This window comes from Protopterus annectens, chromosome 12.part0 (genome assembly GCF_019279795.1).
Source record: "Protopterus annectens isolate FY-2018-M chromosome 12.part0, PAN1.0, whole genome shotgun sequence".
NCBI lineage: Eukaryota > Metazoa > Chordata > Ceratodontiformes > Protopteridae > Protopterus > Protopterus annectens.
The window spans coordinates 1,260,921,163-1,260,941,016 of NC_056746.1; the positions used below are offsets into that span (position 1 = coordinate 1,260,921,163).

The 19,854-nt window shown below is 36.8% G+C and overlaps 1 protein-coding gene across 3 annotated transcripts in view; it reads left to right on the forward strand.

The window, feature by feature from the left end:
• TP53INP2 (tumor protein p53 inducible nuclear protein 2) overlaps positions 1-19,854 on the forward strand; it is a 161,974-nt gene that overhangs the window by 98,909 nt on the left and 43,211 nt on the right. For all 3 annotated transcript variants that reach the window (XM_044090282.1, XM_044090284.1, XM_044090283.1), the window contains exon 2: positions 9,190-9,536. In XM_044090282.1, the coding sequence (XP_043946217.1) occupies positions 9,410-9,536 (127 nt within the window). In that variant the 5' untranslated portion in view covers positions 9,190-9,409. The remainder of the gene's footprint in view (positions 1-9,189; positions 9,537-19,854) is intronic.

Genomic DNA, 19,854 nt, shown 5'->3' on the forward strand with positions numbered 1-19,854 from the left:
CTCTTTTCCTGTTACCAGGCAGCTTCATGCTTAGCATTTTTTTCCCAATATACTCTGCATCCCTCCTCAGCACATGTCCAAACCAACGTAATCTTGCCTCTCTGGCTTTGTCTCCAAACCTTCCAACCTGGGCTGACTCTCTAATATACTTATTCCTAATCCTATCCATCCTCGTCACACCCAGTGCAAATCTTAACATCGTCAAGCTCTGACTCCCGCCTTTTTGTCAATGCCACTGTCTCCAACCCATATAACATAGCTGGTCTCACTACCCTCATGTAGACCTTCCCTTTCACTCTTACTGGTACTCGTCTGTCACAAATCACTCTTGACACTCTTCTCCACCCACTCCATCCTGCCTGTACTCTCTTCTTCACCTCTCTTCCACACTCACCATTACTCTGAACTGTTCATCCCAAGTACTTAAACTCATCCACCTTCGCCACCTCTACTCCTTGCATCCTCACCATTCCTCTATCCTCCCTCTCATTCACACACATATATTCTGTCTTAGTCCTGCTGACCTTCATTCCTCTTCTCTCTAGAGCATCTCTCCACCTCTTGAGGGTCTCCATCCCCTGTTCCCTACTCTCATTACAGATCACAATGTCATCTGCAAACATCATAGTCCACAGGGACTCCTGTCTGATCTCGTCTGTCAACCTGTCCATCACCATTGCAAATAAGAAAGGACTCAGAGCTGATCCTTGATGTAATCCCACCACCACCTTAAACGCATCTGTCACTCCCACCGCAGACCTCACCGCTGTCACACTACCCTCGTACAGATCATGTACCACTCTTACATACTTCTCTGGCACTCCCGACTTCCTCATACAATACCACAACTCCTCTCTAGGCACCCTGTCATATGCTTTCTCTAAATCGACAAAGACACAATGCAACTCCTTCTGACCTTCTCTGTACTTCTCCATCAACACTCTCAGAGCAAACATCGCATCCGTAGTGTTCTTTCCTGGCATGAAACCATACTGCTGATCATTAATCATCACCTCCCATCTTAACCTTGCTTCCACTACTCTTTCTTATAACTTCATGCTGTGACTGATCAGTTTAATCCCTCTGTAGTTAGTACAGCTCTGCACATCACCCTTATTCTTAAAAATCAGTACCAAAACACTTTCTCCATTCCTCAGGCATCCTCTCACTTTCCAAGATTTAATTAAACAATCTAGTTAAAAACTCTACTGCCATTTCACCTAAACACCTCCATGCTTCCACAGGAATGTCATCTGGACCAACAGCCTTTCCGTTCTTCATCCTCTTCATAGCTATCCTTACTTCCTCCTTGCTAATCCATTGTACTTCATGATTCACTATCCCTACATCATCCAACCTTCTCTCCCTCTCATTCTCTTCATTCATCAGCCCCTCAAAGTACTCTTTCCATCTCCACAACACACTCTCCTTGCTTGCGAGTACATTTCCCACGTTATCCTTTATCACCCTTACCTGCTGTACATTATTACTAGCTCGGTCTCTCTGTCTAGCCAATCGGTACAGGTCCTTTTCTCCCTCCTTAATATCCAACCTTTTATACAACTCTTCATATGCCTATAAATTAGCCTTTTCCACCTCTCTCTTTGCCATGCACTTTATCTCCTTATACTCTTGTCTACTTTCTTCATCTCTTTGACAATCCCACTTCTTCTTCGCCAACCTCTTTCTCTGTATACTCTCCTGTACTTCTTCATTCCACCACCAGGCCATCTTCTTACTAGCTCTGCTGTAGTTACCCAGCTATTCGGTAACTCTTCACTGCCACCCAGTGCCTGTCTTAACTCTTCCCTGAACATCACCTCACAATTACCCTTTTTCAATTTCCACCATTTGATCCTTGGTGCTGCCCTCACACTCATCCTCCTCTTCTTGATCACCAATGTCATCCTACAAACCACCATCCTATGCTGCCTAACTACACTTTCCCCTGCCACCACTTTACAGTCTCCAATCTCCTTCAGATTGGCCCTTCTACATAAGATATTATTCACCTGTGTGCATCTTCCTCCACTCTTGTATGTCACCCTGTGCTCCTCCCTCTTGTTAAAATATATATTCATCACAGCCATGTCCATCCTTTCGCAAAATCCACTACCATCTGACCTTCTGCATTCCTTTGCTTAGCACCATACCTACCCATCACTTCCTCATCCCCACTGTTACCCTCACCAACATGCCCATTGAAATCTGCTCCAATCACCAGTCTCTCACCCTTGGGTCATCACCACTTCATCCACCTCACTCCAAAATTTTTCTTTCTCATCCATCGCACACCCAACTTGTGGAGCATATGCACTAACAACATTAATCATTACACCATCAATTTCCAGCTTCATAAACATCACTCTATCCGACACTCTTTTCACCTCCAAAACACTCTTAGCATACTATTCCTTCAGGATAACACCTACGCCATTTCTCCTACCATCCACACCATGATAATACAATTTGAAACCACCTCTGATACACCTAGCCTTGCTCCCCTTCCATCTGGTCTCTTGCACACACAATATACCAACCTTCCTTCAGTCCATCATATCAGCTAGCTCTCTCCCTATACCAGTCATACTGCCAACATTCAAAGCTCCGACCCTCACTATCACAGTCCTAGCCTTTACCTGCCTTTGGGCATGCCTTCCCCATCTTCTCCTCCTACAGCCAACAGTAGCCCAATTTCCGCCAGCACCCTGTTGGCCAGTTATTTACTAAACAAGCTAAAAAAAGGATTAAGTAATCGTATTCACTGATTCCAGATTCTGTGAGCATTTAGTCTGTAAAAGTTATAGCTGGACGCACATGTCAATGTATTAATTACATCAGAAGTTACAGTTCTGGTTCTTGAATGCTACAACAAAGACAGTGTTAACTTGTGTACTTAAACTGAGAGGGATGACAACTTTAGCTTTTTTCAAAGGAAGTGGTGAGGGATTTAATTGTTGAAAATGCACAGATTCCAACCTTTTAATTTCTCCCCAGTCTTGACAAGGGTCTTACAAATTCCTCAGACAGACCCACTGTGACAATTTTATGTGGATATTTGGAAAAAGTGGGTATAGCAGTTAATGCTCATACTACCCAATATATGAATTAATGTCCATCATAATAAGAGACTCAAAAGATCTGTTAAATAAATTGAGAGCATGATGTGTACTGAGTTACGATCGACTTTGTGACTTTTTGTAGTAGAATTCATATATATATTTTTTGTAACTTTTGATGGCACACTATATCAGCAAATCAGCTACACTATGCTGGATGTCTCATTTGTCCCTCCTTGTGTGAATAAACTAATGTGCTTGTTTGAGGTGGAAAACATATCCATACTTTCTTTAAAAAGTATGTTATACAATATTATCAATGTATTAATGATTTGTTACAGATATGTAAAAGATATCCTGATAATTTACATGAATTTGTACTGGGTATTCAGAACAGCATACTTCATTATTTCACCCTTATTTTATTTGGCAAAGGAAATAAAACTTATGAAAATTTATATAAAAAACTGTGTGCATCTATGAGTTTCCCAAATGCCAGTGGTTGCCACCTAAGTCAGCATTTCCTTCTGGATAGATATTAAGAGCCCATAATGCCTGTCGCCCTTTAACAGTATGGTATACATCTACAGTTCACTGAGATCAAACTCCCTACTTTTCAAGTACCAAGTCAAAAGACACCAAAGTAAAAAACTTTGATAACAGTTTTTGATATGAAATCTCTGCTGTTGCAGTTTCTATATGAACACCAGCACTGTTTCCTTAAGTTCAGTTTATTTCTCTTTTCATAATGTTGTGTAACAGTGGAGATGGTGTGTGTTTGAGTGTGGGGTGTGTGTGTGTGTGTGTGTGTGTGTGTGTGTGTGTGTGTGTGTGTGTGTGTGTGTGTGTGTGTGTGTATGTGTATATATATATATATATATATATATATATATATATATATATATATATATATATATATATATATATATATATATATATATATATATATATATATATATATATGTATATATATATATATATATATATATATATATATATATATATATATATATATATATATATATATATATATATATATATATATATATATATATATATATATATATATATATATATATATATATATATATATATATATATATATATATATATATATATATATATATATATATATATATATATATATATATATATATATATATATATATATATATATATATATATATATATATATATATATATATGTATATAATATATATATATATATATATATATATATATATATATATATATATATGTATATATATATATATATATATATATATATATATATATATATATATATATATATATATATATATATATATATATATATATATATATATATATATATATATATATATATATATATATATATATATATATATGTATATATATATATATATATATATGTATATACATATACATATATATATATATATGTATATACATATATATATATATATATATATGTATATACAAATATATATATATATATGTCTGTGTGTGTGTGTGTGTGTGTATGTATATGTATTTTCAGAGGTCTATGAACTTTCGGTGGAGGTACAGGGAGACTTGCCCTCCCTGCAAAAAAAAAATGTTTACAGTTTGAATTTTTTCATCTTTGTAAATTTTATGGCCATTTGCATTCAGTAAATTGGTTCCTAATTGTCTTGTGGTTCGATGCTCTAGTAGAACCAGAGAGAATGCAGTAGAAGCTGGCTGGATAGCTTGAAGACATGAAAATGGCTACTGACACTTGTGTTGCATGGATAGTTTGAAAAAAAACAAAGGAGAATACACAAGGTTCTATTACTGTTTATGGTATTATTTATTTATTTTAATTTTTAACCAGAGTAGAGCACTGATCAAAATAGACCAATTTCAGTCTCAGCCTGCGTATAAAAATGAAAGACGAGCAAATCTTAAAACTCAGCAAGGATATTTAAATTTTGTGGCAAAGTATTTGCTGTTGAAATGTGATACAGTATCTCTGGTCTTCAAATTGATCTGTATCATTAGAAGCTACACAATTAAGCTTAGTTTTGCCAAATGAGGTATTCTTTGTGTTCCTGCACTGATTCTAATTTAAAACTTAATGGTATTTGTTTTGACTGTTGGGGCTACAATCCTTGTAACAGTAAAAGTGTTCTCCTTGTAAACTGTTCTATATAGCTGAAACAGAACATGAGTTTAAAGAACAATTACAGGAACATAATTAGATGTATTAGAAAAGCAATTGTATAATTCATATAGGTGAATAATTCTGTTTAAATCATAATACAAATGTTTCCCAGTTAAAAAAAAATGTTCTTTGGAGCAGGTCTTCTCAGATAAGGGAGGGGGCAAACCTTTGGACTTATTTCTCTGTAAAGAGACTATATACATACTGAAGTTCTGTAAGTTTAAAGGGCTTGAACCAAGAACTGGATCAGAAGCTATTAATTATCCACATTTTCAGTTAGCTTTCAGCTGTTTTCCTTTTTCTATATAAAGCATGAATATCACTTATTTTTTTCTTTTGACTCGCTGAGAAGAGTGTTGTTGAAGCACTAAGTGGTTTTCAATAAAATCTATATTGTTTTTAATCCTCGGTCATTTCGTTATTTTCTTAGGGCACTTTATAATGCCCAAGAAGAAAAATGCTGTTGGTCCTATGCTGTGAAGGAACAGTTTCATTTTATAATTAAGGAAATGTGTACATTTACTAAGTTGTTAGTCATTAAGCAACAAAAATTAATCAGCCAGGAAAAGCTTTGGTAGATCTTATTTTGGGGAGAACATTTGAAGAGGAATACAAGAATGACCTTCCACTTACTGATATCAGTTATTGTCTATTATACAACGACCCCACATTAATATTCCAAAACGTGCACACTGATTGGTCAGCATGCACGTTGTAAATCAGACTTATACTAATGGAAAAAGGTCCGGTCGCCCGGACTTTTTCCATTAGTATAAGTTTTTTTTTACAGCAACGGAGAATGCAAGATCTCCGTTGCTTTTTAGACACTGTCTTACTATGTTAAAGGAGTTTAACATAGCGAGACAGCTTTAAAAAAAGTAACGGAGATATTCCTTTCTCTGTTGCTTTTTTAAAGCTGTCTCGCTTTGTTAAACTCCTTTAACATAACGAGACACTTTGTAAAAAGCAACGGAGATGTTGCTTTCTCCATTGCTTCCACCCACAGCTCTGATGAACTGTGTAAGCATATGCATGCGCAGTACATCAGAACTGCCGCAGAATACCAGACAGCTGCGGAAGGGCAGCAAGGAGGCATTATACAATGCCATTATTTAAGAAAATTATTTTTTTCTTAAATAATGTCATTGTATAATAACAATAACCCACTTCTGGGTATGGGTAATGCTGGATTTGCCCACGGTTGTCTTTGTTTGGCCATTCAGGCTTCGCCCTTGTGACCAAACCCCACCAACCGTGGGTAAATCCAGCATTACCCACACCCAGGCATGGGTTATTGCTATATTCTTTTCTATTTCCAACTATCACATGCACCACTATGCATATGTAATGTCAGTCACAAGTTAGTATCCTCCAGGTGTCATAATAAACTGCATGTAAAAGTAACATTTTACCATGCCTCCTTTCTTGTTCTTGACATTTCTGCACAGTTGGTGTTGATGGTCTTTTTATACTGCTAGCAATTTGGTCTTTTCAGCCTATTGTCCAATAAAAAGTATTCAAAAATGTAATGTGCTGTCATACTACAAAGAAGTGCTAGGTTATTTTCTCTGTGAGAAATTTAGAATGTAATCATATCCCCACTAAGGTCTGTGAATAAGTGTGTCATGGTAGACAAATAGTCCTTAAAGAATTTCATTCACAATATATTTCTGCTTCAAGATTCTGCCAGATACCAATGATTTACAACATTGTAAAATATATAACAAAAATAACAAGGTAGAAAGACTTGAAAGTTTGTCTTTTATAGAAAATATTAAGATTAGTAAAACAGGAGGTTATGGAAGAAAGGTTTAAAAGATGAGAAAAGGTGAAGCCTAAAATGTTTCCTTAAAGTAGTCAAAATTCATAAGGAGTATAAAGAATAAAGAAAAGCCTGAAAAGAAAAAAAAAAAACTAAACAATAAGTTCCTTCATAGGTTCCCTATTGAAATGTCAGCACTCAATACAGACTGCTGACATGCCGAAAAAAAGACCAAAACAGTGGAGAAGAGCGAATCTCGAAGATTGCTCTTCTCCTTAAAATTTTTTGCAGAGGTCGCAAGCCCCTTCTGCACCCCCGACACCCCTGAACTTGTATATACCAACTCTGAGATCACAATACCTTGGAGAAATGGAAATATTCAGAGAAATGGGATCTTGGACTTAGTATATGTAAGTCTGATCTTTTGGTCATTCAGGCTCCGTACTTCAGGACTCACTCTAGCAGGTTCTGACATTTCAAACAGTTTTAGCTATGGCTGTGTTATACCCTGAAAGGTCCCACCACAGGAAAAAAATACAGTCACTCAAAAGTTTGACCAGCAGTACTGCCTGTATTAGTTAGTGCTGAGCAAACAGACAAGTCTTAGGCATTGTTTATCTTTGTATTTATGAATATTAAAAATGTTTGCAGATGTAGCAGAGTCTTGCCATAAGTGATATTTGGCAGACAATACAACATGACATGATCTGAAAGCAACATGATGAGGAAAAAGCTGCTATTCATCTGTGAAATGACAGTAGTTTGAAAATATTGCATGTAACCATAAGGTTCATATTTCTGTAAATACATTCAGAATGAAGTGTCTGAAATGGATTTCCTTGGTGTCATACGAAAGCTGATGACCTAGAGAATTAACTTCCTTTTGATAAGATATATTTGGAATGCAAGTTTAATCAGGTAGGCAGTATTTTAAAATGTTTATAATTTTTCTGCTCCATTTTACAGACAAGTAGTGTTTCTTCCTTCAATGTGAATCAGGAGTCATAGTTAGTTTTTGGAGAGGACAACTGTGAATTTAGATTGTGCTGCATAACTTTGCTGTTTTACATTTCTGAGTCGCACTCACAATTCTGAAGACAGCAGTACTTGTAATATGTATGGTTTAAGGGAAGGAGTGTGTCAGTCAAAAGCAATCAAAACCATCAGTGCAGCTATGAAGGAACCATGGTCATATATAACCAGGCAGGGAGCCAGAACAAAGATTAAGAAGTTAATGTATCCCACAAGGGCATACTGTGACAGTTTCTCTTGAATGTCCAGAAGCAGGATAAAGATCAGACCTTCAGTAGGAAGATACTGCATGCCACCCCCAAGCTCTGGGTTCTTGGTGAGGCATTTAATTAAATTAGTGACAATGGCTGCATGTCCCACTGATCATGCTCCATGGAACCATCCGTGGACCCCACTTATTGTGCTACACTGACCTCCACTGGTACTGCCTTCACTTTCCCAGCCACATGGAAAGATCCATAGTCTTCCACTGACCTTGCCATGTGGAAAAAGTCAGTTATCTTTTGATTTCAATATATAGCAAGAGCCATGGTCCTCCGTAAATCTAGATACATGGAAAATTCTGTGATCATCCACTAATTCTACCATATGTCATGATCCATGGTATGCTATGGATCCTGCCACATAGATCAAACTACGTGCCTCCAGTGATCCTACCATAAAACATTATCCATTTTTGTCCATTGATCTTATGGCATGAGTTGATGTATGAATCTTCAACTGATCATGCAACATGGAACAAACAGTTGTCTACCAGTTATCCTGCTAGTTGGAATAATCCATGCTCTTCCACTGATCTTGCCACATGTTACAGCCCACAGACTTCTGTTCATCCTTCACATGGGTCAGTTAATGTTCCTTCAGTGATGCTGCCACATGGAGCAATCTGTGAGCAACTTCCATAGATTCTTAAATGGTGTAGTATGTTGACTTCCACTGATCCTGGCACATGCAGTAATCCTTGGGTGTTTCACAGGGAAGAGGTTATAACTGTGTCGAGTTACAGTGCTGGTACATACAGTACTTGGGAAGAGTGGTGTATTCCCAAAGAGGAACAGTGATTTTTAAATGTAAATAGTTGATCTTTGTGGAAATGCACAATGAGTTAAACATATGACTGAACTGACCTGGCTGCTTATTTTGTCTTACAGGCCTTTGCACTAATACCAAGAAAACCTTATGATTGCACTAAAGTCACCTTGCCTCAGCTGAGATTACTGAAAGGGGGAGGATCCAACAGAACCAGAACCAGAAGTCCACATCACACCATCACCAGCTGCCTCCCCCTTGTGTACTCTGTCCTCCCCACACCTGAGGCCGGCACTCAGAGCACTAGACTGTCTTTTGTTTTCTGCCTTCCACCTGTCTATCATGTTTCAGCAGTTTACCAGCTTCCTCTTCGGTGTGAGCTCTCCTGACTGTGATGAAGAACCAACCATCCCAAGTCCCAGCATTTCAGAGAAAGAAGATGATGGGTGGCTTATTATTGACTTTCCAGGTAAGCTCACCTACATTTATATCTGCATATATGCTCAGTGTAGGTAAGACCTGGTCAGTTGCCATTGTAATCTATTACTACCTTTTCTTCAGACAGCCTAGCTGTGATGCCATATGACATTTTTTAGTAAATCTCCATCATCTGTAACATAGCTAGAAGAATCAAAATCAAAGAAAAATCAAGTGTGTTACCCAATTGTTCCCAGTCAAGGATCAAAAAAGTATTTTCTTTGCTTAGATAAGATGCATTTAAGCTGACAGGGTATTTGTTAGGCACAGGTATTAAGCCAGTGTATGTGCTGAAATGTAATCTTAGAGTCTACTGATTTTCATTCAGAATGTCTTTTCATTAGCTACTTCTACTGCAAGACCACCCTGCCACCTACTCTAGCAAAATACAATAGTTGTTTACAACTGCTTACCCTGTCTCAGAAATAACTAGAAATGACTTTCATCCACTGCTGTAAAAGTGATCAGATTCAGGAGTATAAGAGATGGTTGAAAATTTTTTGCCAGGATTTGATCTAAAAAAGTGGTTGCAAAAGAAAATTTCTCTTTACCCCCCCAAAGTGCAGTGATCCTTTAGTTGACTGTTTAAGTAGGAGGGGTTCCTGGGATGCAGTCTCCTTCATGGTGGGGGGGATATGACCTTCTCCTTTAAAATTTTACTTTTGTTACTTTTGTTAACTGGTTGAAATATAGCTTCAGTCACTTTCTTCAGGCAAAACTGTATATAACCAACCAAATTTCAGTAAATTGGTAGGAAGTCATCATATCCCCCTTCAAGCTTCTTCTTTCCCGCCACTGACTGGCATCATCTATTCCCACTCATATTTGGTCTTAAGAGCTCAGATTTCCAGGCCTTTCCCCACTTTATTAATGATTATCATTTCCTGACAGCTACTCCACCACCTGTCACTGACCATCATAATTTTCTAAAACTGTTGCCATTGTGAGACAACTGTACCGAGCTGAATAGGCTAAGCCATCCCACTATCGCTGCAGGAGGATCCAGCTCTTCCTGTGGAACCTGTAAGCATTCACAGCCAAGCTGAGAGATAATGTCCCTGTAATATGTCATGGGTCTGCCCTAGGGCCTCCTACCTGTGGGCTGTAACAGGTGTACCTAAGGTAGGAGGCACAAAAGGAGCACGCACAGAAGGTACGCCCTGGCAGGGATCAGATTGGCACCTATGCAAAAGAGGGAGACATGCTAGAATGTGTAAGATTTTGTTGGCTGAAATAGCTTGCATAAAATACAAAATGTACCTCAAAAAAAACAAAAAAAAAACAAAAAAAAAACAAAAGAAGTGTTTTTGCAGGAAATATCCCTTACGTTTATATACTAACTCCACAGTCACACAACAGTGGTGAGTAGCAGTTACTAGCACGCTTGCACAGAAAACAATCCCAGTGTGCCTGTATAAAGCAACAAACAAAACCATGACCCAAAATATAATAAAAATATACCCATCTCCTCCCACTCACCAAAAGCAAACCAAAGGGTAGGTAGCTCAAAATCTGAAAGCACACCTAGGAAATTTCTGAATAAAAGCCACACAATTAAATGTGCAAGTACCAACAAACCCTAAGAAATTCATGCCAGTGAGAAAACACATTTTTGATAAAACATTTCTGTACAGTAGCATAACAAATGTAAAGATACCAAACTATAACCACATACAAGTGTCACATCAGTGAACATAACCTTGAAGAAATGTAGCATGATGTGACAAATGTCATGCAATTGTAGGGCAACCAAACAGTTGTGCAACTGGCCTCCCACCCATTTGTCACTGATCAGTGTTCATGGACTCCTCCATGTGCCCTGTTAGAGGTTGGAGACCCTAGCCTCCCACCCTAGTCCTGTATACAGGTATCAGGGCAACCTTTTGCCCTGTAGAATATCCAACTGGTGATTCATGCTGTCCCACTCCCAGCACCCCCTCCTGATAATGATCACTGTTACCTTTCTACCTACATGCCCTTTCTAGTGCCAAATAGAATGCCCTCATCACCACTGGTTAAGTCCTTCCAAGTGCTATTGATCAGTTGGGCTTTAAACTATCTAACATAAGAACTGTCTGTCTGATACATTCCCACGTTTTGTCACCTCATTTCTTATGTTACCACATTTTCAGCCAGGTTGTTTCTGTTATCAGTCACCCTTTCAGTGAAAAAAAAATACTTTCACCTAAATGTTAATAATTTCTCCTTATGGTACAAGCCTGAGTATCGAAATTTCATGCAATGATACACACTTTTTCCTCTGTGTTGATCTGTATGACAGTAAAGTTTACTTTGACTAAAACTGAAAGAAGATTACTTCATAAATCATATAGTTTTTCACATAAACGTATTTGTTTCCTCTCATTCTATATTCCATAACCAGTTGGTACTATTACAAATCGATGTTTCCATTTTAGAGTAGTGTTGCACAATCTGTGCCATCTCCCTAGGATTGAAAATCATCTGTCTGTCAAAATTAAAGGTGAGGCTTGGAGTGTTCTCATGTGGAAGGTACCATATCAGATTTTTATTGGGATTCATATGAACTAAATTCTTTAGCACTCTGGGATCTACAATTTGCATGTAATCATTTAATCAGACCTGGTATGTATGTATGTGTGTGTGTGTGTCTGTGTGTGTGTGTGTGTGTGTGTGTGTGTGTGTGTCTGCAGTGCTAAACATAGGCTTTGTGTCAGGACTGTAGGTTCTAAATATCACCCTTTTTTGGTAGGACTGCACCTCCCAACATGGGAATTCCTAAGAAATGAAAGGCTGTGAATGGATTTCTTGAAACTGGATTGTAGCAAGAATGCAGCATTTCTGAACAATAATTGAACACTGAATTCTTTGAAAGGCCTGCAATGGTGAACATATAATTTCTTTGTGAAGACTGTGGTATTGTGTATGCATTTCTATATGTGAACTGATGTGCCAAATAAGGAATATTTTGACATGAATGAAATATTAAAAAAAACTTTATGTGTCAAACCTGGAGCTCTGAACATGGAGCTTTGTTACCAAGTCTACATTGAGATGCATGGAAATTCTCTGTCAAGACTGCAGTGCCATATACAGATTAGTGATAAATACAGTATTTTCTGTCAAGACTGCAAGGCCGAGTAGGTACCATCAGCAATGAATGCAGTGCCGACACAGATCTTTTTGTCAGTGCACTTCAGAAAAAAAAGCAGTTTCTGCTTTTGGAAAATTAAACCTGTGGTAAACTGAAAATCCAAAATATAGCAAAGTCCAGACACTGTATTCTGGTCCTTTTTATCTAAGACATTAGATTTGATTTTTCACACAAATAAGAACTTTACCCTTGAAGTACATATGTCTCATCCCATCTATATTTCGGACTTCTCCAAATCCTGTTGTTCAACAGAGCATCAAAATACAGACTCCTGACTTGCTGACATGTATTCCATAACCACTGCATGAAGAAGTGTTAACCATGCAAACCACATTAAAAGTGATAAATGCAATACAGCTTACAGTTTTAATGGTACCTCCTTATTTATTCTTCAGCTTAAATTTATTTTGTCGCACCTTAGCTGGCCATTTCATAAAATCAGAAAGATTCAAATAATCCCTTCTCATCTTCCTTACTGAGACTAACCGAGACATCGTAAATAAACAAATACAGTAAACTCTCAGTTAACCGGCACCCTTGGGGATTGGCAGATGCCGGATAAGTGTAGTTTCTGGTTGCTTGAGAGTTACTATTAAAAATAGACCTGACAAATACTGTACCCTATACTATACAACACCATACCATAAACACTGTATTGACTTGATTTTAATATTGAAATACAGTAGGTAAAAACCTAGCTAGAATAATAATATTTTAAATTTATATTTCTGCTAGAAAGCATGGCACACGGAACGGTTTTCAGTGGCATGCTTAGTGACTGGAATTGAATGAACGGAATAGAGATTTAGAGAGTGAATGCATGTATGAAAGCAGAAGCGACTGTGTGTGAGAGATTGGAGAGATGTACGAAAGCTGAAGAGAGTGTGTGTGAGAAATCGGAGAGAGACAGTGAGTGAATGCATGTATGAAAGCTGAAGAGACTGTGTGTGTGTGTGTGTGTGTGTGTGTGTGTGTGTGTGTGTGTGTGTGTGTGTGTGATCGGAGAGAGAATGTGCAATCTGATGCAAACTGACTTGAGTGAGTATGGAGCGAGTGTTGACATTTTAGCAATTTGACTTGTTTGGTTTGACTTATTCTCAGGTTGGGGAGAGAGGGAATTTATTTGTATCTTCTTTTTAAAACTCAAAAATTCTAAAAATGTAAGGTATGTTTCTGCAGGGTGGTGGCAAAGCACAACACATGAAAAACTGAATTGCTCATATTGTACTGTATTTCTTTGAATTTTTTCTGGTTACTTGAGTTCCAGTTAACTGAGAGTTTACTGTAATGCATACTGTAAATTTGCTCACAAAAACAGAAATAAACAGCAAAAGGCAAATGTATTACTGTTTCTTTCTGTATTAGTCATCCTGTCTAGTAATGCTTCTGTGGTTATTTATACTTGTTGATAACTAGTCCTGTTTGCTTTCTACCACCAACCCTTTTCAAACAGAAGTTGAGCCCATATAGATGGAACAGAAACATAGGGCAGTTTACAAAACAACAGGTAATAAAAAAGCCACGATCAGTTAAAAGTGTATTGTATTCCATATAGACAGATAGGTAGGACAGTCCAAACAAAAATATTTTTAACTTGGCTAAAATATCCATCTTGACTGACATCATTCATTATTACTTATAATAAGTATACTTTTCAGATATCCAGAATTTTGCAGAATGCTAAGACTTGTTACTTATATTTTGGTCCATTCCTCATAAAATGTCTCTGTTTTTTTGACAAGTCATTGCAGACTGAAGTTATTAAATAATAGCAGACATTTTCCGGATGCCATATCCTTCATAAAATGCATGTGACCACAAAACCTATTTTTCTAGCAACTTTCTAGGTTTGTAAGAGCAATATTTAAAGTCTGTTCCTGATTTTAGTCTTTTTTCCCCTCATTAGTTAGGCCTTTGGCCTGAATTATTGTACTGAAAGGTTGAAAGGTATTATTTTCAGTGTCATTAAGGACATTTTCCACAATGACATACAGCTATGGTTTGGAGAAGAAAAAAAACTCCAAAGGCAACTGAATGTAAGCACTTAATATGCATATCCAGTTTGTCCCAGAACTAGGAAATGGTTAGGATCTCTGCCTCACAGCAGTAGGGTCCATGGTTCAGTTTTGATCTTCACGTACCTCTATTGGTTTTCTCTGTAACTACATGGATTTCCTCTGTGTACGACTAGCATACGTCTGAATCACAAAACATCGAACACACGTACACGAAAGCGCTTAACATCGAAAAGCGCTTCCGTGTATGTGTAGTTCAAAAAATAAATGTACGTTTCTGCAGGGGGGCTTTTCCCCCCTGCATCCCCCACACCCCCCTACTTTATTATTCTCACTCCGAGATCGCACTACAGTGGGGAAAAGGGAATTTTCCCTTACCCACACTGTAGTCCGATCTAAGAAACAGGCACACATACACGGAAGCAATTGTCCATGTTAAGCGCTTTCATGTATGTGTGTTCGATGTTTTGTGATCCCATATATATATATATATATATATATATATATATATATATATATATATATGTATGTATATGTGTGTATAATATAATGTGTATATATATATATATATATATATATATATATATATGTATGTATATGTGTGTATAATATAATGTGTATATATATATATATATATATATATATATATATATATATATATGTGTGTATATATATATATATATATATATGTATATGTATATGTATATATATATATATATATATATATATATATATATATATATATATATATATATATATATAAATATATATGCTAATTGGCTAATTAAACAGCTGTACTTATTGCATTTGCCCTTGCCGTTGTGAGTCATGGCTAAAAGATATCTGAGAAAACCCACAAGTTAACAAATAAGTAAGTTAAAAATTAAAGAGTAAGAAGGACCTGAGACTAATTATGTCCTGTGCAGATGCTGTCATTTTAAAGTGTTTATTGCTATGATGAGGTACATAATATCTCTGAGCACCAGTTTTCAAATAATACTGGGTGGGGTGACTGTTCTGACCATGAAGAATATTCTGCATGTTTGTCTATAGCACTAGTTATCTCAGGGATAATAAAGAAACCATGTAGATTTCATCTTTAAAACAAATTGCCAGCTAAGTAAATCTGTTATCATGCAAAGAGAAGTACATGAAGGAGCCAGTAACACAATAGCAGTGATGTTTCTTCATAAGAATATTCTACAACACAAGTGGACAATATTCCAGCCAGGAAATGCCACTTCTGATGCAGTCACTGGCTCATGACAGCTGGAGCTGTCCTCCATAATGCATAATGTGACACGTGCAGATTTCTTCAAGCTTTGCTGTTGGTGTAAAGGTGCCATCTGTTCAATAGTTCATACCATCCTGGATCTCTCACTAGTCAGGATGATAAAATAGTGGATTTCATTGTTGAGCACGTCCTCCTTTCCATGGGAGAAGGCCCAAACCCGCAAGGGCAAGTTTCAGCCCAGCACCAGAAGGGAAGCAGGAGATGGGAAGGACATTTCATACTGCAGCTCAGGCTCTACGTACAGCATGTGGCCGTCAGAGCACTACCACCATGGTCCCATCTGTACTGCCTTGCATAGCCTTACTAGTATCCATTTACAGCTGGCCTGACATCCTTATGGTCGCGACCATGAGCGTTTTGGCAAAGACTGAACTCCATGTTCAATCCCTTATGACAGGCAAGTCTGCATCTATTCTCTCTAACTTTTCCCCCATGGCTGGCCAGTAGTCTGCTTATGGTGCTAACTATACTTGGGCCACCTGTGACATAGATGGACAACCTACCTCTACTTCTTCAACTGGTCAACAAACATAAATGTGACTGCAGAATGTGGCTTTAGCTAAGGATTACCAAGAACTCACACAGTCACTTAGGTTGAATATTTTTAACAAAATCGTGTCAGAAGCGAACAAGAGCATGTTCACACTACAGCATGGATTTGTAAAGTGTTTTGATTTTTTAAGTGATTCAAGTCATAGCTGCTACTCCATTTACATTAGTAGCAATTTGGTGGAATTAACTGATGAAAATGAAAACTTTGACAGTAATTGGATATATTTCTCATATTTGTGCTGTGGAATGTTTCTAAAAACAAGTTTTAAATGAACTGCTATTAGGATTAAAGCACAATTTGTGAACACAAGCTTGATTGTATTGATGAACACTGCATTACATGTCTTTGTAGCAGATTTCAAGAGTTTATAATATATTTTAAAAAGCCAAGTGTACATTGGATGTAAATCCTATCTTAGGTTATACAGTTTCTTAGAAGGTCAGTTGTCCAAGGCACTAGGTTTCATATTTTGAAGTGGTGACCTTCCCAAGGTCATGGAAAACATTTTGATCTTTCCACAAGTATTGCAAAACTCCTGAGCTCCCTCCCCCAAATGGAAAGATAGCATACTTTCCATTGTACGTTGGGAACAACCAGGGCAACTTTTATAAGTGCACTAGCCTTGTGTTATTCAACTTATTTTTAACTGCATTTATAATCTCTCGCATAGGCCATTCCATTTTCTTCTCTTGTCTAACTCTTAAGCTAACATTTTCCTTAATGTATTATCCTGTAATACCACTGTACAGAGTGTTACTTTTGTGTATGTTGAGGACTTCCTTCCCCTTCCTCATCTTGTTTACTAGCACATTTCAAAAAGTATTCCTACTGCTGTTCTTCTCAACCTATGCTTATTAGGTGCTTTGTTATCAATTCTCATCATCTGCTTTTTTTTTTCACTGTAGACCTCCCGTGTCTCTGAGTTTTTGTCTTGATTGACCTTTTATTTTTTGTAACATGCTCTGATGCAACTCTTTCTTACCACTGTCTGTGCATTTAAGAAATGATTACTGATCACTCAAAGTAATGTGATGCTGGTTAGGAGTAAATAAAAAAGTACAGCTAACGTTTTGTAATACAGGGATGCATGGTAAATGTTCAGTTAACCTGAAATCAGTGTTCTACAATTAAAAAGGCCCCTCATATACTGACCCCATGTGGTCATGAAGGTGTTCAGCCCTTCTGCATCTGCATTGGTTTTATAGAACTTCTGTTTGCTGTTTATGTTTGTATATATGTATGGATATATAAAACATATATATATATATATATATATATATATATATATATATATATATATATATATATATATATATATATATATATATATATAGCAAAAGATCAGCTGGGTAAGATTCAACAGTGAAAAATAAGTAAGACAGGAAATACAATTATACTGGCAGATAGATTTCGATTTGAAACTGTAGATTTCATGACAGACAGAAGTTAAATATAATAGCAGAGGATGCGTAGATCTACCATATCTGGCCACATATCCAGTACAGTTCTAAATTCCCTCCACAAAACAAAAGTGTAGCAAAGCACAGTTCATTTTTGTCTGATTGCTTACTACTGACTTTCCTAATCAAGTTCTAAATACTCTGAACTCCCTCACTTCTTCTCCTTTCTACTATTACATTTTTTCTCTTTTTAAATTCTTCATATCTAAATATGTACATGTATACTAATTTTTGAATTTTCAATGTGTAGTCATACATGGTAACCTTTGTGTAACTGCATACAGTTTATTGTTTTCTTACATTCTGATATAAACCTGGCTTTTCCTGCAGTTGGTCATTTTGTGATCAGTGGTCTATCCTATTACAAAATAAGCAAATAAGTAGATAAATAAGTAAGATGTTACTCATTATAAAGACCATTCCTCACTTTGACTTTTAAAAATGTCTATGCCGCATGCTGTTTCATATTGAAAGGGTCTGATGCATCTTCATTATTAAGAATATTTTAACAAATGGCTGTGGCAGTTAATACTGAATCATATTAATTCATTCATCAAAAGAACTTTATTTTTGCATATGAAGAAGCAGTTATTGACCATGCAGTCAGCTTCCTAGTTGAAGTTGTTACTAAGTGTTATCCATTTTCACAATTTGTTCCACATTTTGGAGGCAGTGTTGAGAGCCATTTCTGTCTGTTTTCCCTACATTTCTAGCAACCATTTTCACTGAAGCTATGCTACAGTAAGGCTAAAAAGAACACTGTATTCTTATTAGCTGCAATCCTGTAGTGAGTATATACAATATACTGGTCTTGCAACTGTTCCAACAATACATTTATTGGATCATGAAAAGAATTATATAGCTGTCCAATGTCATTAGTATGTCCTAGGTTATCTTTTCTTAAAGGTTTTTCTCGTATTGTTTTTGTGGATTCAGCACTTCTTGAAAGCTGCTTCAGCAAGTCAGCATGAATCCCCTGCATCAGTCATTGCTGTTCGACGTTCCACATTCAGCACCAGTGGGCATTTCAAGATACCAAACTACTACAAACAAATGGGAACACTAAGGTGCTGCTTATACATGGTGGGTCCCTATCTTCAGGCACTGAGAAAAACGTTTTATGGGACACCTGGTTTGAACTGTGAAGCTACTGCCTGATGAAAGTGACTAAAATGATGTGCAGAGATAACAGTGTAGATCTTCCAAAAAGGCAGTATGCAGATAACATTTAACAATTGTACCTCTTAATGCACTTTAGAAATGTAGACATGTTACTATTAAATATCCATATTTACTGCCCAGTGTTTCCAAATCAGTCATTAATACCACAAAATGAACATTCTAGAATTTTCAGTGTAATACTATACCGGAGTTCCGCTGTGCGACCCCTTACCGGGAAAAGCCGAAAGACAAACAACTATGTTGGTGAATAATTAAGCAATAGTCCGTGACTGGGCATGGGTATTTCAGGATTTACCCATGGTTGTCATGGTTTGATCATGAGTGATTAAGCAAAGCCAACCATGTGTAAATCGTGATACATCCACACCCAGGAGTGGGTTATTGCTGTTATACAATGACATTATTTAAGAAAGAAATTGCTTACCGTTCTTAAATAATGCCTTTGTGTAATGGCGCTTTAGTTTTCTTCCACATTCTTAATGCTTTATTGAAGTACTGCTCATGCCTATGATATATACGGCTGCACACTAGTACAATACATCAGTAAGTGCTAGGGAGCTGCATTGAAAAAATCATACCAATATCTGTTTGCTTCTGTGTCTACTTTATTTCTTTTATTTTTATTATTATTATTTAGTTTTGAAAAGTAACAGCATTAGTGGAAGATCAGGGG